This window comes from Drosophila montana, unplaced genomic scaffold (assembly GCF_035044405.1).
Source record: "Drosophila montana isolate Dmon_TW-CO22-7 unplaced genomic scaffold, ASM3504440v1 contig_3733_1, whole genome shotgun sequence".
Taxonomy (NCBI): domain Eukaryota; kingdom Metazoa; phylum Arthropoda; class Insecta; order Diptera; family Drosophilidae; genus Drosophila; species Drosophila montana.
Window position 1 is genome coordinate 5,575,782 of NW_026998620.1, and position 27,038 is coordinate 5,602,819.

Consider the following 27,038-nt stretch of genomic DNA (forward strand, 5'->3'; position numbering starts at 1 on the left):
ATATGCTCAGAGTATTTCCTAGTCGGACACTCCCGCCTAGTGCAATCTCATGTGTTTTATATCAAACTGTTTTATATAAAAATATGTTTTTCAAATTGTAACTATGTTAATTCCTTTAACGTGTCCACTTCGGGCAATTTGTTCAGCCTGCAAATGTTTTATGAGTATACATAAATACGTATGTATATTCATGCCAAATTGAGCAATTGCATGTTTTTGTGCCTGAGTGAAGTGAGCATGTGGCATAGGGGCATGGTGGCATTTACATAGACCTATGTTGCATGGGTACTTCGTCGCTCAAGCAAGACATCTGGGCTTCTACGCAGCTGATGGCGACCTTGACCAACTTGCCAATAAGTAAAATTCAAGTGCTAACCGCAAAAGGTCACGCACAAGACGCTGCTATGGCCCCAAAAGGTAAGTAATTATGCAAAGGGCGCCCTTTTTCTTTTCTTGGTTAATTGGAAACTGGTGAATAATTGTGTACGTAATTGCGCATACGCAGTGTATAACAGAATACAAAAAAAAAATTAATTTGCCGTTGACAAACACTTATACATACATGCATGATTATATATTGTTGTAACAGTAACAACACAAATCAACATCGAAGCTGCAAATGTAAATCGAGCATATATCATTGGGCAACACAATAAGAGCAACAGGAACGTAGGCAAACAATTGTTGTCAACGGCAAAGCCACTGAACTGTTAAAAGTGCCATTGAATACAACAACAAGACATCGATACAACAAAACAATTACAATGAAACAATTACAACAACAACAACAACAACAACAACAATGTCAACGATGCTGGCACACAACTGCGCAAACAGTCGAAAGATACACGGAAAGTAAGCTACATGCATGGCTAGATGCGCTCACCAGATAGATATATAGATAGACATAGATACACAGGTAGATACATAGACAGATTGGGGCACACTACCTGTACCACGAGCTACGCACGGCCTCAGCCCAGCCCGGCAACGCCCTCAGCGCTCAGCGCTCGGCGTGTGCGTTAAATAGTTTTGTTTATTGCAAGCAATTCGGTTGCGACTCGCTGTGGATACAGCCGAGCGGCGATCTAATCAGCAGTCGACGTTGACATGAAGTTTCTCATACGCTCGGTTAGCCGCGACGTCGACGCTCGATCGAAGCATTCATATCATATACACATGCATCAAAGGTAGCTTCTGTGTGTGTGTGTGTGTGTGAGTGAGTATCTACCCGGCTGAGAAGTGCTCAACTCGGCCTCAGTCGCAGCCTCAGAGTCAGCCGCAGCCGCAGCCTTTGCTATTTGCATGTCGAAAGTCGCGTTCGTCAGACGTGCGTTTAAAAACGCGTGCAAAGTGCATTTGTCTAATGGAAGTACGAAAATAAAAGTTATTCCATGAATAATCATCAAAAATATGAAAACAAAACAACTATAAAATTATAATTGAAGCTTCGCTTGTGCAATCCGGTCTTAATTTGGCTAATTGATATATTCAGGGCAAAGTGCCCGACTCCCGGCTATAAATATATTTGCAAATGTAAATAGTTGCATTTTTCAGTCGGGAACGAAATGCAATTTAGCCTTCGGACACGTGCGTGTGCATGCTAACAAAATTGAAAGTGTAAAATTGTTCCAAACACAACCAGCAAAATATTGTTAGGTCCAACAAGCAAAACACGGCACAGACTGTTTTTCTGTTTTGTTCCCACATTAATTTCGGTTTTATTTAAAGTTTCTGACAATCAATAACAATTTGCAATGCAATAACAACAGCAACAAACCAAAAGAAAAAACAATGCCTAAATCAGATTGGAAAACTCATTGGCAATGCAAATTATTATTCACAATAATATTGTTCATGCTGCAACAAAACACAAGTGGTAAGCTCCACATTTTGGCCCAACAGCAAATTGGCGATGTTTCCTAAGCCAATAGCCGGAAATATGCATATGCCTATATGTATTTCTACACAATATGCTAATGATACCCTGTACACATAGAAATAGAAATAATGGGTTAAAAAATATGTGTAGCAAAAGATGATAAGATCTTGACTTAATCTCTTATGTCATAACAAATTTTAATCAAAATAAATAGCTGAGTTTATGTTTGTATACATATTTAAAAACATTTAACAGAGTATAAAGTATCTTCAGGTCAGACATTAATGAGTTCTTTAATTTAATAAAAAGCGCATATTTATTTGTAAAATTTTATATATTTTAGATTAAAACAATAATCAGGAAAATGTTGTAAATAAAAAATGTATGCTACTCTAACAATAGTTTCTTCGTCCAGGAAAAGCATTTGAGTACTTTGAATTGCAGAAATACCCTGCAATTTTGACTGCACCTACAATACGGAATGAGGAACACAAAGCAATTGATTGACACGCTTATATTGATTGGCACCTTGATACAGGGTATCTCCAATTCAAGCCATATATTATTCTAAAATATTTTAGTTAACTTAGCTGACGTGATGCGTCAATTAAATCATTATTACACTTGAAATTTGCATTACAAAGTAAACTAAAAAGCTGATTGTATTTGAGGGAGAAAAAAAAAACAAAATAGCAAAGATCAATTTACAGCCGAGTGCTAGAAAGAGAGAAAAGAGAACGGTAGCAAGTGAGAGGGAAGCGAAGAGCGACTTTCAAGTTTTGACTGAGAGCGAATCCGATTTTCCAATGTAATGTTTGTTGTTTGCTCGACTGTTATTAACTATTGTGCGACTGCTTACATAAGTTATTAACTAGGCAAGCAAATAAATTAAAAATAATTGATTTGCGAAAAAAAAAAATTAGAAAATTCCCTGCAATATCTAAGAAAATGAGTTAAGGGAAAAAGTGGCAGTTGCTTAATATTGATAAAAATCATTTCACTGAATATATATGTATGTATATAATATATTTATATATATATTTAAATATATATATATATTTAAATGCATGCCTAATGACTGAGTTATGCATAGATATCTCAAATTATTCGCATCGATGATCAATACAATGAGTACCAGGTATAAACCTGCACAATTTGTGTTCTCGCGGGCTGCGTTATTGCACAATATGCACAATCTTATGTACGTAGATATTGTCGAGATAATTTACACATTAACCATTCGAACTTGGAATGTTCAACTAATTGTGGAATGTTTGCTTCTCAGTGAAGCGCAGCTTTTGAGACTCATCAACATACTATTAAAATGTCTTCTCACTTTTCTAGATGCGCTGCTGCTCAAGTGTCCGCTGCATCAGCTGCAGTTGCAGAAAATTGTCGGATTTCGACCGCCAATCGATTACCTGAGCGAACGGAATTTGATTTACGCGCCGCCGATCGCCAGCAATTTCAAAGATCGGGATCGACGCAGCGGCGACTACGGCCTGGACTACGCCGTGCGCGTGCCTGACGAGCAGCCTGCCAGCCAGCTCTGCTGGCGCAGTTGCAACGAGGATCCGGACTGCATTGCCTATGTGCATCTGCTGGACACCAACGAGTGCTACGGCTATTCATATTTTGAGCGTAATTCGCGCTACTTGCCCATCACGGATGAGCTGCCCTTGGTGCCCGATGCGGAGGCCATGTTCTACGAGAAGACCTGCATGCGCGGTTCGTATTTGCATATTGCGGGGGCGTTCCTAACCTTGGTTAACTTTTGGTTATTGTTCTCTCTGTTTTGGTTTGCAGTGCCCGATACGTGCAAAGGTCGCCTCTGGGCGCTGACTAAAATTCCGGGCAACAGTCTGGTGTTTCATGGTAAAAAGACAATTTCGACGCTGGTCACGCGTCGTGAGTGCGCCGAAAGATGTTTCTTCGAATCCCAATTCAAATGCCTGTCCGCCTCGTTCGCCCCATCGTATCGGAACAATCGTGAGCGGTAATTGACAGTTTGTAGCTGTTTTTGCTGAAATTAATTGCCTTTGTTATGCATTTTTAATGCGCGAAACCGTTTCCACTGGATTATGATATCACTCTGAGTGAAGTCATAAATCATCGCGAGATACATTTGTAACTTAGCCGGAACCATCTCAAACGCTGCTTCTGCCCGCTCTCGCCCGCAGGTTTCGCCATGAGGAGCACTCTCCGCAGGCCCATGTCACGTTGGGCCGCTGCACGCTGAGCGACAAGGACAAATCCATACAACCGGAAGCGTTTCGGGCGGCGCCCTACGACGAGGAGTACATGGAGAACCAGTGCCATGAGCGACCCATCCAAAACGACAATTGCTCGTACGAATTGTACGCCAACAGCAGCTTCATCTACGCGGAAGCCAAATATTTGGGCCTAACCCAGAAAGAGGTGTGCCCCGTTGTTGCGCTTGAGCAGTCGCGCCTTATGATGCCAATCGATTTACCGATTGATTGATTGATGACCTCTTTTTGTATGTTACAGTGCCAGGCGCTCTGCACACACGAGTCCAAGTTCCACTGCCAGGGCATCTCCTTCTATTATCTCAACCAGCTCACACGCTCCGAGTGCCTGCTGCACTCCGAGGACATCGTCTCACTCGGCCCGCGCAGCCTCAAACTCCGCGACAATTCGGTCTACATGCGGCGCGTCAAATGTCTAGATGGTGAGTTAATACCAATACACGAGAGATTGAATAGAATAGACTAAATATCGTTGGAGACATATATGTACATAGATATGTAGCCGTTTGCATGGTGAAATTCTTAAGAAACCTTGAAAAACAAAGCAGAACTTCTTCTGATATCCGATATCCAAGTCGAAGACAAAATACCCTTCCATGTTTGGCTTGTTAGGGAGTTGTCATTAAAGAATTTGATCGATCAATGTTTCTGCACAGTATTCTGCTGTTGACTCGATTTTATTCATGTGTTGGGAGCAAAAGTTTGGTAAGAAATATTTTGAAAAACAAAGAATATTTCATACAAAAACTGATATTTCGACCCATAGACCTACTCTAAGATATGGCAGTAAGAAGCTTGACTAAGCTCGTTAGCACCACATTTTATCAAGATATCTTTAAGAACTTAATTGTTGAGCGATGTTTCCTATTGAAGCTATACGATATATATATTTGGTGTTAAGATTCTGCTAACATTATGGGAGCAAAGTACAAATGACAAGTTTGGTCAACATATCTGAAAAAACAAAGAGTTTTTCTTCTCGAATTTAAATAATATTAGGACAGCTTTATGATAGAGATGATAAAGACTACTCTCATATAACAAACTCAGCTTATATAATATTTTCTATATCTTCGACAATAGATATATCTTCAATAATTTATCCATCGATAAATAAAAATTTTGAAACTTGGTGTTTATAGCATAACTCAAAACATACATATATGGTATTGAGGTTCTTGTATAGCAAACACAGATTAAGAATATTTCACTATTTAGATACGTTTCCAATGCTATACTAAATATTAAACTAGTCGCATTTTTTAAGGTAATTGTTTATTGAAAGAGATATTTAAGAAAGCATATTACATGGGGGAAAGTGTGTATAGAGCGACAGTTTTGGCGTTGGGTTCAGGGTGTCTCTTAGTCTGGCATACTCGACCAGGTGACTCTTGCTTGTTTTAAGATAGCTTTTAATTGAGAGGCTAGGCAGCTTGTCATCTTGTTAAAACAATAAATTTCTTTATGGGGTGAAAAGTGTCATCTTCCACGAGCCACAAATGTCGTTAAGACTACATAATATATCTGCTGTTGCTTAAATATTTATCTATATCTTTCTGCTGTCTTTCCCGCAACACAGTGCAGGTCTTCTGCACCCGCGATGAGATGACCGTCCGGTACAAGCCCAAGGACTCGTTTACAGGCAAAATGTACGCCAGCATGCATTCGAAGGAGTGCCAGGTGAGCGGAACTGGCAATGAGAGTTTGCTGCTGCGCCTGGAGATTGGCAGCGAGGCGAAGGAGAATCGATGCGGAGTTTTGCGCGCCTACGAAATGACACATTCCTATCACAGGTAGCCGAACAGTCAAAACAATTACCATACAGTTCCGATATAAACTAAGCTGAACCCCTCGCAGAACCTTCATATCCGCACTGGTGGTCATCCAAAACAATGCGAATGTGCAAACCCAAGGCGATCGTCTCATTAAGGTCGGCTGCATCCTGAACAACGCGACGACTGCGCTTGGCTTAAATGTGCGGGATAGCACTGCGGATGCGACGGAGCATGTGCCCAGTGCTATTGCGTTGGAGTCCTCTCTGGAGTATGCCGAACAGTGAGTGCTTATGGCGAATACCCAGTCGATGACACACTATAAACAATCCAACTCTTACAGCATGTTTCCGCAGGAGGGCGTGGTGCACTACAACAGCAGCACGGGCCCCCATCCGCACCCGCAGATCACACTTCAAATAGTAGACCTCTCGCAGCAGCATGAGACAAGCGACGTGCAGATTGGCCAGAACCTGGAGCTGCAAATTGTGGCCGAGTACAGTAAGGAGCAGCTGGGCGAGCATCTCGAACTGCAGCTGGCACCCTTGCCGGACTTTCGCGCCACCTCGCTGGTGGCCAAGTCGCAGGATAATCAGAACTATGTTCTGCTCATAGACGAGCAGGGCTGTCCCACAGACGCCAGCGTATTTCCAGCGCTGGAGCGTGTACGCACAACTTCCCGCAGCATGCTCCGCGCACGCTTCCATGCTTTCAAATTCTCTGGCACGGCCAATGTAAACTTTGATGTGAAAATACGCTTTTGCGTGGAACGTTGTGCGCCCACAAATTGCGTTAATCTCTCCGGCGGCCTCTGGCAGCGACACAAGCGGCAGGCGGAACGACCAGAGCGCCAGCTGGAACAGCTCAGGATACAGAATCCAGTATATATATCGACTGTAATGGATGTGCTTCCGGCTGAATTGAGCAATGCAACAACCGCCTCAACGGCCAATATAAGCGCACAGGTAGAGCTGCCTCTCAACTATAATCTTCGAGTTCACGGACCGGATCAAACAAATAGTAATAGCTACTTGTACGGAGAGCGCGGGGTCCTGCTCATAGCTGGCATTGATGATCAGCTGCACCTGGACAACATATGCATCAATCAGAGCTTGCTGATTGCGCTCTTCATACTCTGGTTGATATGTCAGGTGGCATTGCTTTTCGGATGCGGCATGATGCTGCAGCGTTACCGCCGCCTGGCGAAGCTGGAGGAGGAGCGTCGACGCTTGCACGAGGAATACCTAGAGGCTAGGCGCGTACACTGGGCCGATCAAGGCGGATACACACTCTAGTTGTCTTATTTGAGTTTAAAATATTTTTAATTGAATAAAATTAAGTGAATCTTATAGTACATATAATCATGCTGAAATCAGCTTTAAGAATTTTTCTTGGGATCATAGTGCTCCCACTTACGATGATTCAGTAAATTAAAATCCTTACAATACAAGGCAATCTGGCGCAGATAAGTGGATAGTTTCAACAGCTCCTTGTCCTTCGAGCGGTTCAAGTGGGCCTGCCGAAAGGGCCGTATCTTGAGTCCCGACTTGGGATTCATCATAAAGTTCCGTCGTATATCATCGAACATGATCGTGTTCCTGGAGCTGTACTGCTTATACAGGCCCCAGATGACGCCCAGGGGCTTCACATCCACCACGCCGCGCTCCGGCACATGCACTGAGATCATGGCATTCGAGTCGAGGTAGAACATTATTTTATAGTTGTCATTAGTATCGACGCCAAGCAAGCGCATTTTCTCCTCAATCCAGCGCATGCTGGTGGCGGACCAAATGACAATGTCGTAGTTCTCATATGCGGAGGTCAGAAACTCGTGTAGAAACGGTCGCATCAGTTCCGTGCCCTGCTCGGCGGGTGACCGATGGTCAAATAATGTGTAATCTATATCTAGGACAAGCAGGTGTTTGCCCTCACGTGGTGGCGATATCTCTGCGATTTTATAATCACGCACTCGACGCTGCACTTTGGCCAAATACACTGCGGAATTCTCCACGGAATCCTCCCGTTCCTCGGCATCATCAAAGTCGTCAATTACCTCGCCGATGTCCTCGGGCAGACTGCATGCATCTTCAATGTCCGCCTCTGTGGACCCAACCATCATCAGCTTGAAATTCGGTTTCAACTCCAGTGCACATAGTTTAACGTTGTCGGCGGCCGGTTTTCCTACAAATCCGCAGATTAATTGTGGGATTCACTTAGGGCGTTTCTGCTTACCTTTGTGTTTAAGATTCAATAGTTTCTGGCGCTCCGGTCGCACCTGTGTTTTGAGAAAGATTTCGTGGCGCAGCACCTCGACAGTGTCTTGATCCGTCAGGTCAGACAATGGGTACTCCTTGCCACTCCATTTCAGCACAACAACGATTTCCTTTATGTCAGTCATTTTGCCACTGCAATAAATTGTGTTTTTGTACAGATCGAGAGAGAAAATAAACAGCCGAGCAAAGAAATTATAAATTTAAAAAATACGCCATCTTTACTCCCATATACGTACTTTGTTTGGGTTGCTGCTTAAACAGTTTGATTTCGTTTTATTAAAAGCAAAGTATAATTATTCATATTCCACTAAATTTATTTGCGCGTCAGCATATAAAACATTGGTTCAAAAACTTGAGTTTGCACGGAAACTAATGATGAACTAGTTCATTTTGTACCATTGTTCATTATTTATCGATTACATATGAATGATGCAAATTGAACTATTCATTGCATGCCCAGTTTAACCAACACTGTAAGCCAGTTGTCGATGGCAAACAGCTGATCGCAGTTATTTTTTGAATTAATAATATGTGGGCAGTCAAACAAATACGAAGTTTTTTTTGCATTTAGGATTAAATCTGTCCTTTTATATACATTTTCACATTTCAAGAACGCGGAGAAAGCAAAAATAAATAAATATTCAGTTCACAAAGCAAAATTTTAGATATATTCAAGCAGTCTTATACGATAAATGGTTCCTCTATTATCAAGAAAACCGGATCTTATCATATTAATCAAAGCATATTATATACAAAAATAAATAACACTTCATCATAAAAAATATATGTATTATTTGACACCATAAAATTTAATAAATTCAAAACAGCAACATAAATAAAAATTTACAAACAATATTTTACAGTATAACGAATAAAAATGAATACTTAAACAATGATAGCATCTGTTATTTAACTATAGTAAACTTTTGTAAAATATATTGTCCAAATATTTTACTTTTCTAGTTGGTATTTTTCGTTTAGCAAACAGTTCGTTTGTTTTGCTGCACACCTTATCTAGTATTTATTCACTATCATTTTATGGTCACACCAGTTTAAATTGAATGCAGCCCCCAACGATCGCTTCTCTGTTCTCTTCGCCTTTTGCTCTCTTAGGTTGTTGGCAGACAACTTTGATAATCGCTTCGGAGAGCGTGTGTAACAAAAGAAAACCGTTAAAAAAGCTGCAAGCTTACTTTGACTTGCTCTTTCTGCTGCTGTTTCGTTGTTGAAAGCCGACTTCGAATGACTCTCACCTGTGCGCGTAAAAAAACGAAGCCACTTCTGCAGCTTGATCGTCTCTCGGTATCTCGGGTCGCACTTTGGTTGATCGTTTGGCTTCCATTCAGTTGCGAGTGAAACGCGAAGAAGTGCAAACGTCTCAAGCGGAATATCAAGTTGTATATAACGAAGTTGCGAACTGAAAGGAGCGAACGAAGTGAGAGAAAGAGAGAGAGAGAGATAAAGCAACGCAAGATTACAAAGTTGAATGAAGTTGATATTTGCAAAAACAAATCGAAATAAATCACGGATCTAACAAGTTCAAACATGCGCGATACCTGTGCATACGAGATATAATTTGCATAAAGCGTAGCCAAGACGCGCCGTTTAATTAACCCACTTTCTAAACGAGATAAAAAACACACACACAAAATCGAGAAAAATCGACAGCAACAACAACAACAACGAATCAAATTAACAAGCAAATAATATTAGCTTTCAAGAAGAAGAATGTGCAAGTGATACCTGATATGAATTTGTTTACTTCGCTTTTTTTTTCATTTATTTAGACTTAAAGTCCACAACGAATTCTAAGTAAACGAAAACCGGCGACAGCAGCAACAATAATACAAAAGTTTTTAGCGAGAAAAAGATGACTTTAAACGCATTGTAAACGATACCGATACCGGAACTCCCCTGCCAGCCCCCGCCGTCGTCGTCGCCGCCCCCGCCGTCTTTCAGTCAGCCAAAACCGCAGCAACAACAACAACGATAAACTGCAACGCGCCGTGTGTTAAATACACCAACAATTCACGTCAGCAACAACAATTGCAAGCTATCGAGCAGAGCCTTTGGATTCATTTCGCCAGCTTGGAAACGAGTTAGCCAGCTAACGTGTTTAATACAATTGGGCCCAGACACCACCAAAAAAGCAACACCAAGTGGCTGGCCAACTTTGGCACAAAGTTCATGCAGTCTTTTATAAGTTCTGACTGCAATTTCATAATCAACAATATTCTTGGCACCCATAACGTGCTCTGGCTGCCGGTTTCACATTTCATTTAAAAACAACAAAACAAGCATACTCGTCCACACCAATACACTACACTACATTCGTACACTGCACGTCTAGAATTTCTTGGATAATTATTACCTGCCTGGCGCATTTTTCTGTTGCCAAAGCTGACGCTGTAAAACTTTGGATTTATTTTTGCATTTTTTCTTAAACAATTTCTGCCAGTTTGCATAAACACCCAGCCGGTAAGTTGAACGTTTTTTAATTAAATATACAACTTACACCTAAGTTATTTATTTCAACTTCTCTAAATGTGTCAACGGAAATGGGCAAGACAACGGCACACCGAAGATTAAATACACTTTCTTGTATATATAGAAATGTTTGTGAAGCTAGTAATTGCTTAGAGACCACATTATGAGAAACATGCAAAAACTCAATATTATTCAGATTCTTACAATATGATATGTCAGACCGATGCTTAATAAGTCGTATATCGGCTCGGCTGTTGATACTGATCAATATTATATATACTTTTTGGGTCAGAGATATCTCTTTCTATGCTTTACAAATATTATCACAAATTTAAAATACCCTTTTTTCTTGTCATTTGATATTGTTGTCGAAAATAAAAATAACAAATAACACAGAATTCAACTTTCAAAATCCCACTTTAGTTGCTTTTCACTAATTGTGCACATAAATAAACAAACTTAGATCAACAATTGAAAATATAAAAGTCCCATGAGAATAATATAAAAGCATTTTGGTGTAATTCGGACTTACGATTAGAAGCAGCGGATAGATTAGAGGGCATTAGAAAGTATTTCAATGTTAATGATAGCCCAATTATTAATGAATCAAATCCAACATAATTAATTACATTAAATCATTTTTCCTATACAAACTTTTTTTAATAAAATGTTTAGGTAAATTATAAAAATCGTATACATAGGTCGTTCCGTAAATAGAAAACTTCGATATCAGAAGTAGTTCCAATAAGCTAACTAATTGAATGGAAATGTGTTAACTCTATAATTTATAATATAATATTATTCTAATTTTCTCAACAACTGTTTTTGAAGAGTTTTGAAAATGTATATTAAATGATGTTAAAAAAAAATTAGAGTATAAATATATGAACGAATAATGCGTTGAAAACCGTGATGCTTAATTCCGTTCAGAGGCTATTTTATTTTCTTTTACTTTTCTTAATTGTTGCTTTCACTTTTGCAAAAAAAAAAAAAACTTAACTCCAAAAGACTTATTGCCAAAAAAAAATGTTTATAATTAACATATAATGTTAATTGAAAGTTCTTTTTCGGCAGCGATTTCAATCAAAAATACTTGGTTAAAAGTGCTTTCAAAGTCATTTCACTCGTTTTACCATAACTTTGCTGCTGTGTGGTAAGGTGTCTCAAGATGTTTGACCTTTGCCACCAGCGCTCACTCGGCATGTGGCAGCTATTCCAGCGATAATCACAATTGACCCAAACCATGCAAAACCCACGTAACTATTGCAATTACTTATGAATGAAACGTTGCAACGACAATTGCTTCGGGAGCAACAACATTAAGTCAACGAGGAAAATTCCATTGAAAGCCGGTGCGCCCGTTGTCTGAAATGTATGTGTTTTTCCGAAAATTGTCAAGCCGTGGAAAATGTCAAAGCGGGCAAAGAAAAATTTGCTACAGAAACGTGTTTTTCTAGCGCAGCAATAGGCCTACGCCTCTGTGCGAAAGATCTCGATGCGACCAGCCAATCATCGGGTTGGTTGTTCAACATTGATGGATACTCCGGCCGCAATCCCAACAACAACAATAAGCCATATACTATTAACTATTTGGCGGCGAGTAAACAACAAATACAACATGTATTTAAGTAGCAGACGCTTTCACAAAACGTGTTCGCTGGCAAAAACAAAAAGAAATATTTACAAATTTGCATTTAAATTTCTTTTACGATACACACACATATATCTATAGATATACAGAGTTTTGAGTTGAAAATCATTTGTTTTAAGATATTGTTAAAGTTCAACACAAGCATAAGAAGTTTGTCGACAATACGAAAAACTGCATTTTGACACGAACTTGTTGAAATAAAATTTTACTAACGTTGATTACTTTGTTGGGCTGGACGCAGAGAGGGGTTGGGCGCGGGTTAGGGGGAGGTAGCCGACGATAGCCCAAAAGTTACGTAGTCAAATTTCAAGTGAGCTCAGCTCAAAATAATTATGCACATTAAAACGGCGCAGCTTTTCACTTTTTTTTTTGCGACTAAACATTTTCAACTCACGCACTTTTGTTTTCTCATTGTTTATTAAATGTTTACATTGTGTTGCTTTGTTGTTTACATAATTCAAAGCACATCTAATACTAATACAAAGCTCTGCTCGTAAATGCAATTTCTGGCTGTCTGTCATGAATTGACTTTGTAAAATGTTTGTGTTTTTAATCTTTTTTTCTTTTATTTTATCAATTCGAACGAAAATGTTGAACTGTGCATCTTTTTTGTGAGGGATTTGATAAAGCAAAAACGTGATCGATTGCAGTCAGATAAGATATCTTAGCGTGGGGTAGAATAATCAGTACTTGATAGTTGTAGGTGATATATTCACGCTGCCCTGAATAGCGCAAATATTTGGTGTTATTTTCTAGCAGAGTTCAATTTCCTGTCTCACACTTGTTTTTTTTTCTCGCTTTTTCTGGTCGTGTCTCGCTGACTCTTTGGCAAATAACTCAAAGCCCACAATGACCATTTCATTATTTATGCTGTAAATCATCTGCTTGTTGTACATTTCTTTTATTTTTTACCATACAAAAATGGTTTTTTCTTTATTTGTTTTTCTTGTTTCTTTCTGTGCGTCAAGTTTGCACGACAAGCGGCGGAGAAAGTTTTGTTTTTTTTATATACACATATAAGTATATAAATATATATACAATTTTTTTTTGCAAAGCAAAAACAAAAGTAACGTTAAAATAAGATTCAAACAAAAAGCGAAAATTCCAAAATCCAGCAAACCTTTTAAGTGCAAAGTGCAAACATGTGATTTATATGTATATAAATAGGGTTTATGTAAGATACACCTTTGAGGCTTTATTATATCGAAGTGGCATTAAAAACGCATAACAATTAATTGCCAACAAAAAAATGTGAAATACAACAAAAGGCGACTACAAATTAATCAAAATAATTTAAGCTCTGCACCTGCCCCCCACCCCACCCCATTGGCAGATAAAGCGAGAAATGGGCAAATGTTGACTGAATTTTGCAGTCGCTGTCGTTTTTCATCAATATCAGCAAACAATTCCAAGTAAAATATTTCGCTGCCCACATAAAATTAGTTTATTTATGCCCAAAATATGTGACACTTTCTACAAGCCACACCTTGCGCGCGACTCTTGCGCAAGCGACTATAAACGCATGCAAAACGCGGGCAACACCCGCGTCGCATATCCGATGCTCGCTTCTGTTACATCAGCTCAACCCTCAGCTTTGAGTCGAGGTCAGAGCGGGGGCCTGCGCTTTATTATGCGTCGACTGATAATTTAAGTGCACCGCCCCCCCGCACTTCTCCTCCCGTTCTACTACCCCTCCAAATGGGTCGCTGCCTACAAATCAATATGAAATTGTAAATAATTGAGGGAAAACTCTTGTGTGCAGCTCCAGGCTGACCCTCATTATTGTTATGGCTGCGATTGTCTTGAGGCTTATCAGCTTCGGCTGCAGCTTGGTATTTATGCGACTGATGGAAAAATTCTCAATTGCATTGATTTGAAAATCTGCGCCCCAAAGTCGCCACATAAAAATACTTAAAATACTTTAAACTCGCACGCACAACAAAATGTAACCCAAAATGCCGGCATTTTCAATTCTATTTTTGAAAACAGCTCACACACTTGAAGATTTTAAGGCAGAAGCACATTCGATGGGTAAATATATAGCCTGTCTTTTAGATTAGTTGAAAAATTGTTCAGAGCATTTCGGATACATACATTTAATTAAAAACTAACAATACAAATTTTGGGCATGGAAAATTTCACCTTAAAATGCGTCAAAAGATTTAGTTTTCAATAATATTATAACGAGCTATATATGTATACTCAATGTATTGTATAGCTACACTCGAGGCGCTTTTAAGATCTGCGTGCACAAATCTTTATGTGTGTTGATTTTGATTCAATTATATTCAGTAAAAGTTTTTCGTTTTTCGGCTTGAATGAGAAAATGCACGGGCCACAAGAAGAAAAGTGAAAAATGAAAGCGTTCTTAATTGCAAGAGACGCCACTGTAAAACAATTTCAGTTGCGTTTTTTTCCATTTATTTACAATGCTAACGCTGCTGTCAGTGTATGCGCATAAAATTTAATATTAAACAACAAACAAAATCAAAACCAAGAAAAAAGCTCACAATCAAATCGAATTTATTTGCGCTGGCGCTGAGCGAAACACGCCAGTGAACTGTAGCTACAGATACAGATACAGATACAGATGCAGATACAGCTACAAATGTATCTGCATCTGAATCTGTGATTGCATCTTTCACTCTTGGCAACACTTTCGAGCCAACCAGATAATTTCTAATGTGCATTGAATATAATTGAAAAAGTGTAGCAAAGTGCTGCAAACAAAGCAGGCAAGAGGCAGCCAGCATAAATTGAATTATAATTTCAATTATGAACCGTTAAAAGCGGAAGAAAAGCCGCTGCGGACAATACAATGACAGCCTATTGAGAAAGGCTAGCCACCAGACAAAGCCGCCACACAACTGTAAATGAGGTTGAGGCAACACACATACACATATAACCATACATACACGCACAGATGCAGATACATTTACCGATTTAGAAATAGATACAAATGCAGACACAATCTCACTTTGTATCTAAACTTCTTAGCATGTCAATCAAGAAGAACAGTAAACGCGCTTCGAGCTTTGCGCTTTGAGTGAAATGCCTGACGATCTGCGGCAATTCGAGCTGGCCCGCCCCGGGCTCAATCTCCTAGATCTTGGCTTGCTTTAATGACTGCCTAATGGCCCTCTGCCGCCTCTCGTTGAATAGTTGGCGACCCATCGGCATGTGGGTCAACGAATTGTGTCGATAGATACGCATTTGACACAACTGACGGCAACAGCAATACCGACAGCTTGTCATACATATTGTATATAAAAAATGAGCTGTCAATTTTGGGCATTTGCTTCATGGCGAAACACTTTCTGGCGCATCTATTGGGCGCTTACGTAAAGTTTGTTGCCTGCACTTCAGCACCAACAAAATACATATATGTGATGTATCTGTAAGCTGCATGTTTTGTATCGCAATGGTCTTGCTTGGCTGGCCTTAAGAAATCACTTTCAATTTCCATACCCTGTATGCGATAACTATCTAAATAAGGCATAATGGCTTAAAAGATGGTAAAGTAAGCATTTGTTAGAGTGTGAATCCATTAATATTTGCAAATATTAAATTTAAGCTAATCACTTCAAAATATTCCTCATCTCTTTCGTCCGAAGTATGTTTACAAAGAGAGTTACAAAAGGAAGGGGGAAAGATAAAAGAGGCCTATGAAAATATTTTAGTCCTTATTCAAAATAATTGTACGCACTTCGATATAGTTTAGTACAGGGTATTTCATGGTCTAGCACTGTTAATAAGTAAACTTTTACTTATAAGGTTTCTATGTAGCTTTATATACCATTATTTATTGTTGGCGTTGGCTAATTGCCAAATCACTTTGAGCCTGGCTAACACAAACGACAACTTAGCGGGGCCAGCTTTTTTGGTCTGGTATTTACGATATACCCGTAACCTTGAATTGTGGTCGGCGTCTGTCTGCATGATTTCATCGCCGTTTCACACGTCCGAACTTGTCTCCAAGTCGCTTGCGAACTGCTCATTATAATTTTCGCCGCAATCTCGATGACTAAAGATACGTCAACAGGTTTGTCTCTCTTCTCTATATGTATATATTTGTCACTGTCTCACTCTCTTTCTATCAGTTGTCAATTGGTTTTCACTAGAATTTCAGATCGCCAATTGTATTTTTTTCCCTTTAACTTAAGCAATTAGATGCGTAGTTGAGTTAAAACAGCTGCCATTTGCATCGAGATGACAATTTCCAGGGTATTGCTAAATTGTCTGGCAGTGGGCCGTTTTTGTAATTGAATTCATTTTTGCACTTGCTGCAATTTTATTCGCATTATTATCGACAACAAAGCCGCATTGATTATTAACTCATTGAAGCGTAAACAACGCGGCTGCCGGTTTCCTAGTTAGTTGGCCAGGCCAGAGCAAACACTGTCGATGTTACAGTTCCGGCTATTGGTGAATGGTGCGCGCATTTAGACCCAATAATAATGGCCAATAATTACAAGCCACGATTTTGCAAGCCGACAAAAGAGCAAAGCGGCGTACAGCTCGGACCACATTAATAAAATCGACTAATCAATAAGAAAACCCGACGCCGATTGCCGGCATTTGCTTTTGTAATAGCGATTTGGGTTGTTATTGTTGTTGTTGTTGCTGTTGCAGGGTCGCCAACGCTGCATGCCCCTTGCTGTATACGATTTATAGCCGTGTGTAAATCCTTTATAGTCACGCTCCTTTCGCCTAAGCTTTTATTTTTTGCCAGATTGCCTGCAATTTTCAACTCTAAATCAAACCTCCATCCTCATGATTTAGTGGCCCCTTTCGAATCGATCGCGTGATTCATGTGATTTCTGCAGCACGTGCAGAGCTTTGCCTTAGCGCCGCTTTCGAAATTTGCCCGAGATAATTCTAACTATTTAACCACCATTTTCATCCCGTAGACAGCTTAAATATACTCTCAGCACGTTCTTCAAATTGCGGTGGGTGGTGGGTGGTGTGTCTGGTTGTTGTGTTGGCAGCTTGAACCGGCTATGTCTTTGCCTGGTCATGATGGGTGGGCAATTTGAAGGTGTGTTGCGCCTTGTCTGTCTGCGGCAAGTGAAAACATTTTGAAAGTAGTTTTAGAGTGCAGCGAGAAACGTGCATTGTTCGTGACTCTGTGTGGGTGTTGAGAGCTTACATACACATGCACACCCACACACACATAACAATTACATATGTAGCTGCAGTAGTGAGGCTTAGCCAGCGGCTAACTTTTTCTATACGATTGTGCAACCTGGTCGAATCGGCGTGCTTTGCAACACCCCACACTTGACTTTTAACAAAAATAAAACAATCTATCTGAACTCATTTTGTTTATTTTTATATCTAGGCAAATATAAATTGTATTTTATTCCATACCAATGAAACCTCACACATAATTACTCACATTTAGTCAACTGCGGGGTTAGGAACGAAAACAAAATTGTCGGTTTTCCGCAACTTACTCGCTAATCGGTTGTGAATCTAGTTTTCCATATCCATTCAGCCAGGTGTTGATTCAAACCTTTGTTTGTCATATATTCGGAATATATTACTTAAACGATTCGATTCTTAATATTTAATGTCCCATTTTACTGAAAATATTGCATGTCGTAAATATTTTCATATAGAGCTTGCGAGGTTGATCTATACCCAAATTTGGCATCTACCAAATATGGTTTGATAAAACGAATGGTTGGTGCCCAACATAGAAATGTTTTGAGTCTCTCTCAAAAGAAACCAAACCCTTTTTAAAAATCAATAGTTACATTCGAGTTTCGTTCTACTGTTCTTTGGGTAAGCTTTTTTCTAGGTTCACAGGAGAGAATTACTTGAAGCGTTTATTTGGATATGTTTTAGGAATTCAGTCTGATATTAGTTAGGTTGAGACATAAGCCAAAATATGCCATGGACCTAAACATTAAGAATTATAATTATTATTTGATCTACGATTATGCCAAGTATATATATATATATATATATTTCAAATCAAGCAGTGGGCAATATGAAAAAGTAATAGAAAATCTATTAGAAACTTGTTTACACACTTCAGTTGCAGCTGTTTCGCCCCGCGTCTCACCTGAGCCCTTTTCCGCTGAGTCACAGCTACATTCAGATTTTGTATATAGGCAGACATATCGTGTGCGATTGCATGACATGACCAGCCACACGATCCAATGCCCACATGAGATTAAGATTGAGTATTGGTTTTTCTCACAAGCTGCCAAAGCCAATTATGAAAAAAAAAAAAACATGAAAAATCTCCACGCATTGAGTCAGCGTAGCCGGCTTGTTTGCGCAACAATTAAGCGCAATTACAATTTTGTGCAATTAAATATTGGAAACTCGTTTGCCTGGCCCGGCTGCCCACAGCTACTGGGTAACCAATTTTGAACAAACTTCCGCAGCCGGAGCTTTAGGAAAACCTCAACTCATCCGAATATGAATATTATGAAAAATTTATAAATTTAAGCTTTAGCTTCCGCTTGCCACACAGCATAAAGCATAGCCAAATTCAATTAAAACACATGCTTCCAATAGTTTACGAGCAAATTGCCGAAAACGATTTTAATTAAATTAAGTAACGAAATTGAATTTGATCCGAACTGATTTGTTGCAATTAGTGTACAATTTGTAATTGATACAAATGCAGAGAAATTATGCAATGCGACGAGAAATGCCTTGTAACAGTTTTCGCTTTTAATTATCGCCTAAGCATCTCGGCTAAGTTTCAATTTAGGTTTTGTTGTTATTGTCAGTCTCTCTGGCTGTCGACCTGTCTATCTGTCTGCCTGTGTGTCTGTCACATAACACTGACGCTTAATGCCATAAGCCGATTTTGGCGTTTTCTCAAACTTCCTGCTCATTATTATGATTGTTATGAATAGACAGCGCAATCTGGCTGGCGAGTTCCAATGGAGAATACTGGAAATTATGCCAAGCCGAGCGCTCGTTTAACGCCAAAATTCAATGACTGTCATTGTGAGCGTGTGTGAGACTTGGGACAGCTTTTGCAGCGGCCTAACGCACAAAGTATCTCGCAGATACTTGCACATTTTCTTATATACGTATGAATGTACTTATTTTTTGCGTGCTACGCGCTTTCCGCATTACAGGCAGTCAGTCATCAAAACGCTTCCACGCTCCCATCAAGATGAACGACCCCGTAACGGCCATCGACGTCTGCGTTCTTGCAGTTACTTGCTTGTATGTGTGTGCATAGATGCAGATACTCACAACGCATCTGGCTTGCTGCGTATCTGTTACGTGGCGTTCACTTATGCAGATCAGCTGGCACTTGAATGTTTTCAATTGCTACTGCTGTGCGCCTCGCGAGTAACTCAAGCTCAGCAGCGATCGAGTGCGACGGCATTTGCATCTATGAGATACTTTGGCATCTCAGCGCTACACACTTATTACAATAATTTTTGTAATGCCTGCGCGCCTTCCGCGTTTATTACAATTTAATGCTCTTGCCCTCTAATGGCCAGCCGCAGGGCCTTATCAACCAGGCTATCTAATATAATTATGCACTTATAGAACAACTACATTAAACCCGGCGCAACTTGGCGCCCCTGGGCATGCGCATGATCATAAAATGGCGTCGGTGGCGTCGCTTGATTGATTCGTTGTTTATGCGCACAGTGTTGCATGCGTGTCTGGTGTTAGCTCTTTCCCACTGCCAAAGGCCAAACAATCCAAATATTTTCATATTGCCAGACGCGGCAGGCAGACATGCAAGCAAATAAACAATGCAACACATTCAAGGGGAAGGCTTTGACTTTAGCTTGAGTAAAGGTCATTTGCGGACTTTTTTGCAGCAAATTTGCATATATCTATATATATTTATTAACATATATACGATGTACACACATCATATAAACATAAGCCAATGGACGCACTCCGAGTTCAAGCCAAGCTTTTTGTGTAGCCCCATCTTCAACTTAGCCTTAGCTATGGCTGACCAACGGCGCTTTTTGCGGCTCCAAAGCTGAACAATACGGCCATAAATGTTTAATGCCGCGCTCTTGACCGGTTTGTACAGCTAGGCACTGTAAGCTAATGCCCAAGACGCAAATATCGAGTGGAAGCTAAAAACAAATCCAACAAAAATTGCCGGCTGCTGCAGAAGCCAAAAGAGCCAACGGCATATTTTGCAATGCGACGAGGTCAAGGGGCGCACAGAGATAGAAATCGATCATCAGATATGGCTCGCTACTGTAAAGCGAACAAAATGTAAAAGCTGAAAAATATGCTCGTAAATAAATTAAAAGATCGAGTGGCATTAGCCTCAGCCTTAGTTGCAAAACAAATAATAGCGAAATTTGCCTTGTGCTGCCCTCTGGGTAATATCTAATAATATTATGCGTCTCTTTTGCATTTGCCTTTTGTTATTTTTATACCCTGTACGCACTGAAAATGGGTGAAAACGAGTATTATGGTTTTGTGAATATGTATGCCACAGGCAAAAGACAAATTCAGAAGCTTCGGTTTGTAAATACCAAAGTTTTGTAGAGGGTATTTGCCACGGGCTTAAGGGATTGATTCCTTGAATGATGTATTCAGGAAGGCGTTTGAATGCTTTTAATAGCATCTCAGCGCTGGGTACTGGGTATCTGCCAGTCTGGCACTCCCGGCTGGAGCACACTTGTTTCTTTTTCTGCTCAAGCGAAGGCTAAGGTCGTCGGTGAGTGCGTGGTCAGAGAGGAGATGACGTGGGCGCTGCTAATTCAATGTTAAACGCACGAGGGGCCAATGTTAAGCGAGCCCCCACAACAACAACAACAACTACAACAACAACAATGTCTATGTACTTGTGGTGAAAGCAATGGCAATGAACGATGATGAACATTATGCACACTTATGTCATCGAGCCGAACTCAGAGTCATTAGCGAAGAAGTTTGTTATTCAAATTCAAGAAAATGCTTTAAAACATATGCGAAATCATTTTGTTATAGCTCAGTGAATGCGGTTAGAATCGTACAGAAAATTTAATAGAATTATAATTTTATTATGGGTTGTCTTATGAAGTGCTATAAAACATTTAATTATTTATTACAATTATATTTAATCAATGCAAGTTATAAATAAAATCAAGTGCAATTTGACTTTTTTATTCCAAAAACAAATTAAATATGTTGAAGATCGTACAATAATCTTTTAACTTCTTATGTCAAAAAAAAATGATGAAAAATATTTAAAAAATTCAAGTCTTTCATAAGTTTGTTGGTGTGTTTTTATTTTGTTTATTTAAATTTGTTAAAACTCATTGTTTTTTCATAAATTAACAATTTTTAATAGATGTTTATAATAGTACAACAACTTTCCAAGATGAAAAAGAAGCTCGAAACTTTGGTAATGATTAAAAACGCATGTCACAGAGCTCTCGAAATACCCAAAAAAAAATAAAAAGAAAACTTATCGCATATAATATTGATTGGGAGTCGAGCTTCTGTTCTTGCTTTTAATTGTCGATTGAATAGAATACAAAAATGGATTGCATAACACTTTTTTTTTATTGGACCATTAAAAAATGAAGTACTCGAGAGGGAACCTTACCTACTTCAGCTTATTGTGCAAAATTGTTGCCTCTTAAATCTTGCGGCAGTCTTGCGGCAAATCTTCCCATTTTCTCCAACGTATTTTATATTAAGGCCTGCAGGATGCTGTCAATTACAATTAGGTGAACTTTTCCTGCTCGAAAATTGCATCATTTTGAGCGCAAGGTGACATCACTTTCCTCATAGCTAACCAGCTGCTCGTATTATGCAATTGTCTCCTAGTTGCTGCAGTTCTAACGACTGCACTTTTATATGCTCAATCAGCATCCGTATCTCTCGCACAGCGGCAAGCGGAACTGAACACTTAAGGGAGACATGGCCAGTCTAGGGGGGGGAGACTGGTGGCACGGCTAATAATAGCCACAAGGGGTGCTCGGGTGCACGCACATATGGAATCAGATACATGGGCACATAATGATATAGGTCTAATTATACTATATGTTAAATTGGTTCATTCGCGGCTCGAGCTGCTCTTCGTGAAGTGCATAAATGAGGAAGTTGCATTTGGAGGGGAGACTCCCCTATCCTCTTTAGGCTTTGGGCATGCAGTTGGAAAATGAAAATGCATTTCCATGCTGGCGACTATGAACATTTTCACTCAACAAAGGCGCGTTGATTGGGCTAGTGGCTGCCCCTTAGGCATGTGTTGGGGCCGTTTTTTGATTTATGTCTTGAATGTGCCCCAACTTAATTTGTTGGTGTCAGAAAGCGGGAGAAATATATTTGATGCCATATGCAACATAAACTTCAGCTATTATCTCGAGATATATGCAATGCATTAATTAAATTAAAGGTATGCTAGTTTTGTGCATTCGAATGTCCAATCTAAGCCTAGTTTCTTGGACATCTCTGGCAGCTGCTACGATCCCGTTCCACCCCCAACCCCGTTCGTCATGCCTGGCTGCCAATGAAACTGAAACATTCCGCTACTTTTGCTTTTTTTGCTTTTTTAAAGTGCATGGGCGTAATTAAGTTGGAGGTGCTGGGGCTGCCAGCCTCTAGCTTTTATCTGCCTCAAGCTATCTACATACACTGAGCTATGCTAACTATGCCATTGCCACGCACAGTGAGCGTCACAATTATATGCACATCTGCTTTGTCGCTGTTAGTCTTTATATTGTAGCATCTCGAAGTCTTTTATTACATTTTTGTAACTTGTTGCTCAAAGTGGAATTTTAATGGCGGTTTAGTTAGGAAAAAACATTAGCTTTAAACACTTTGCCACTTGTATTTCATAAGTGTGTGAATCTCATTCTACACCATCTCAGTTATTTGTGTTTCTCTATAAATGGTAGGAAAAATGTCATGCAAACTCATCAAAAGCATCCAATGGCTCGAACAACTTTTGTTTACTTGATAAAACGTCTTTTAAGAGTCTGTAGCTTACTTCAACCTTTAGTCTATTGTGTAAAGGTAGGTTCTCTTACACAAATCTAACGATTCTGACATTAAACAAACATTTTTTTTATTAGTTATTTTTTAAAATTTTTCGTACACATTTTTTAAGGATATTTGTAGATATTTTTATAGCAAGAACATCTTCTGATATAATAATATTTTTTGAAGTTTTGTTGGATACTGTATGTAAGTTTTGGCGAGCAGAATAGCAGAAACTTTTAATTAATTTGCTATGGCATGAGCTCTCATCGCCGAGGCCTTGCCTTTTGTGCGTAGTTCTATTTGCTTGGGAGCCCATAATTATGTGATACACGGCTACCAATTTACAATCTGGACGCAGTTCGTTCAACTTTCGATCAATAATACTCGCATGCCAGTATTTCTATAGTCGGCATCATTTGCGGCTTCCAGCTTTCATGCTGTGACCACCTTTCGTATTTTGTGTATTTCTATTGCCATGTCTTGGATATTTATCATGCTCACAACGCGTTCCCGCTAATTAACTACCAAAATGCTGAGTTCTTCAATGCCTTTTGCAGTTGTCTTTGTTCAATTTGGCTAGCTTTGAAATGCAAATAAGCAAATGACTCGCATTTAGCTCGCATTTGTGAAGGGAAGTTCTTTGTTTTGGCTCAAACTGATGTGAACACATCACGAGTCAGAGACTCAACGCGTAGTTATCTAATTAAATGCGTCAGATTTTGCTAAGTGATTATTATTTTGCATAGAGTTTTGAGCCGTGCTGCAGATGTTTGACTTCAATTTGGCAACCGGTCAAGGTGAAAGTTGTGACACCTGCCAGCGAGTCGAACAAAGTTATCTAGAGGCAACAGCTGCAGCAGAGTGGCTCCGGCACAGCCTCCAAAAGGCCATTTAGCTTTTGACAAATTAATTGGCGGGCTAAATAGCAATTTGCTTCGGCTATGCGCGCGCGCAATTAAGTTGCGCCTTTTCGCCAACTCTTGACTCTTTTGTCGGTTATCAACCGAAATTAATGCATAAATTAACATGCGCTGCGTTGCGCTCAACTGGAAATGGTCATGCCCCCAGTTTGGGGCAGCCAGGCGAGCCAATGCTTGAGCAAATTAACTTGAGCCTCATTTGCAGTGACATTTGCAGCAAATCAAGAGCGAGTGACATACGCGACGAGCACGGGGCAAGTTGCGCGTTGCAAGTTGCAGCAACGATTTTGCTACCCAAACGTTTTCTGCTCCATTGAAGCATTCAATTGTGAGGCTTACTCGTACTCGTATTCGTACTCGGTCGCCGACTTGGACTGTTGGGCGTAGTCATGCTGCAAAAGCAAATGATGCCACTCAACTTGTTTTTCTTTTTGTAGAAAGTTGCAACGTGGCCAAAGACACTTCTCTCTCTGCATTTCGAATGGTGTTGCACTGGCCAGTTAACGGTTAGAAAAGAACGGCATCGCCAGCATCGACATAATTTGGGTTTTGGGTTTTGACTGCGCATAAATATCCAATCATAAGAAGCTGATATTTCTTGATGCCTCTCGCTGAGCCTGGGTCCATCCACAATGCAGACATTAGAAGTGCTTAACCGGTTTCCAAGTAGCTCGCAATCTATTGATGCCACTCACAGTTACATTTAGAAGTAGCTATAACAAATTCATTTAGCCAAAAGCAATAATATTGGGAAATATTTTTCGACTTAGAGGCAAGCCAGAATTTCAAGAATGCTTTGGAACAACCTACAGTTTTTGAGGGAGTGTTTTAACTGTGACATGTTTTAGAGTGTGTTGTTTAAAGATTGTTTGTAAATGAAACTATAATATATATTGCTTAAAACAAAAACTGTCTGTACCTCTAAAATTCTATTCTAGTCTCAGTTCAGAAAATATGTTGTTAAAACTTGGTGCAGATTGGTGTATTTGGTATATTTTGGAACTAGCTTGAAGTTGCTTTATCATCTAGCTGTTATAACTAAAAATAATTTAGTGAAGGTTTAACATGAACAAATATTTTTTTTCAATAGTTGTTGTATATTAATATCAATCAAATCAACTGATGCCCTTAACAGTTTGTCGAAACATTATAAAAATTGGGATCGATTTCAAATTCCGGTTTTCGAGCTCATGACTTGACTTCCATTAAATCTGTGCCCGATTTAACAGTACTTAGTTGTTCTGGTTTATTTTATCATCGATCAACGACTTCACAAAATATACTAAATCGTAAAGCTCGTCAATTTTGTTCGACTTTTTGATGAGTCTAACCTTTTAAAAACATTCTTGTTTAATAATCAAATACTTCACGTTAGAAACATTAAAGAAAAAGATGCCACATAATGTCATGATGTTGCCTTGAGTTCATGCAAGACGCCGGCGTTGACCTTTTATAAAATGCAGTTAAACGCCAGAAACAACAACAACAAACAGTAACAAGCAGCTAGCAATCAGGCGTTGGCCTGGCGTGGGCTTCAAACCCGACTTCAATTGGCGTGTCATCCCCATCATCAACAGCATCATCATTGTCATTATCATCATTGGCAACAAGATCATCATCGTTGTCGTGGATATTCCAACGAATGACAATTTGCAAATGTCTCTGGGTGCATAATTTATGCAGATGCAGTTGCCGCTGCAGTTGCTGCTGCAGCCAGTTTTGAACGAGGCATCGGGCAACTGGAACTGCAACTGGAACTGCAACTGCAACTACAACTGGTAACTAGAAACGGGCAACTCGCAACGGGCAACTGGCAACTGGTAACTGGCAACTGGGAGCATTTAGCACTGGCCATTAAGGCGAACGCCCATGCATATTCAGTGTCATAATCCCAACGGTATTTTAATGCTAAATGCTTACTCACTTCGGTGGTGCAGACTAGAGAAACCCGTTTTTCCGGTAATGACCTTCAGTGTTTGCTTTATTATCAACCACCTCCCCCCCCCCCCTCCCCCACACGACGCCGGCAGTGGGGGCTGGCGATGTCTGTGGTTCACGTACTTCATTTGGAGCTGTTGAAATTCTGTTGAATCCAAAAAAGGTAGCCAAAGTAACTTCCTGAACATGCGACGCTAACAATTTGGAGCTCTTGTTATTGCTCTAGATGGAAATCAACATTTGGCTACAACTGTTGGTCCAACGCGTAAAGCTGCTCCATTTCAGAGCCCAGTTCTTGGTAGCATATGTATGTGTATACACCGATACCGAAAGCGTAGCAATTTTACAATATGGATATTAAAAAGCCCAGGGCCATTAACTGTACACGAGAGCCATAGAAAATGCCAACAATTAATTGTATTTGACTGATTTGGATTCTGACTTCGAATCCAGTTCTTACCTTGCCTCGGCACGCTTAAGCAGCAGCCCGCTCGGCTTGCTGTCATTCGTTATGCTAATGAACAGATCCAGCAGCGGATCAAGTGCTAAATGGAATGTTTGTTAATTAAACAGCCGTTAGCAGTACAACCATACATACTATATACCCTCCACCCCCACGTAACCCCTCCGATCAGTTTATCTGCGATTTCTGCCTGCGGCGTGCATGCAGCTGCCAACCGGAAAGTCAATTAAAAAAGCCGCACTGCAATTGACAATGTGGTAATTGGATTTAACGCTGGCTAGGTGTGTTTTCTGGTGCTTTCAAAAAATGCATACGTGTTATTCCTAATAGGTCAGGCGCGTGAACTATCAAGAGAAATAAATATACTTTCCTTATGAATATCCTTTAAGTTATGTAAATATCTCGGAACAACAAATTTTATTTACAGTTCTTCAAGCCTTGGAGCTATTT

At 39.8% G+C, this 27,038-nt stretch overlaps 3 protein-coding genes and 1 long non-coding RNA gene across 4 annotated transcripts in view; 2 read left to right on the forward strand and 2 right to left on the reverse strand.

Annotated features, from left to right (window-relative positions):
- The first annotated feature begins 1,298 nt into the window (after positions 1-1,298).
- LOC135436238 (uncharacterized) lies at positions 1,299-7,285 on the forward strand. Its single transcript, XM_064693782.1, has 8 exons — positions 1,299-1,879; positions 3,227-3,610; positions 3,689-3,878; positions 4,063-4,300; positions 4,394-4,574; positions 5,732-5,945; positions 6,010-6,207; positions 6,268-7,285. The coding sequence occupies exons 1-8, from the start codon at positions 1,795-1,797 to the stop codon at positions 7,217-7,219; spliced, it is 2,442 nt and encodes an 813-aa protein (XP_064549852.1). The 5' UTR covers positions 1,299-1,794; the 3' UTR covers positions 7,220-7,285.
- Positions 7,220-8,586, reverse strand: Ublcp1 (Ubiquitin-like domain-containing C-terminal domain phosphatase 1). Its single transcript, XM_064693783.1, has 3 exons — positions 8,434-8,586; positions 8,157-8,329; positions 7,220-8,105 (listed from the first exon to the last, which is right to left on the reverse strand). The coding sequence occupies exons 2-3, from the start codon at positions 8,320-8,322 to the stop codon at positions 7,303-7,305; spliced, it is 969 nt and encodes a 322-aa protein (XP_064549853.1). The 5' UTR covers positions 8,323-8,329; positions 8,434-8,586; the 3' UTR covers positions 7,220-7,302.
- Positions 8,587-9,141: 555 nt separating this feature from the next.
- LOC135435978 (uncharacterized) lies at positions 9,142-16,239 on the reverse strand. The gene is made up of 2 exons (XR_010437466.1): positions 16,132-16,239; positions 9,142-9,614 (listed from the first exon to the last, which is right to left on the reverse strand). It is a non-coding gene; the product is annotated as an uncharacterized LOC135435978 (long non-coding RNA).
- The window catches only part of LOC135435976 (uncharacterized), a 37,540-nt gene continuing 20,017 nt past the window's right edge, over positions 9,516-27,038 (forward strand). Inside the window, exon 1 of the mRNA XM_064693293.1 lies at positions 9,516-10,675. The gene's annotated coding sequence lies outside the window, so the exon portion shown is untranslated. The remainder of the gene's footprint in view (positions 10,676-27,038) is intronic.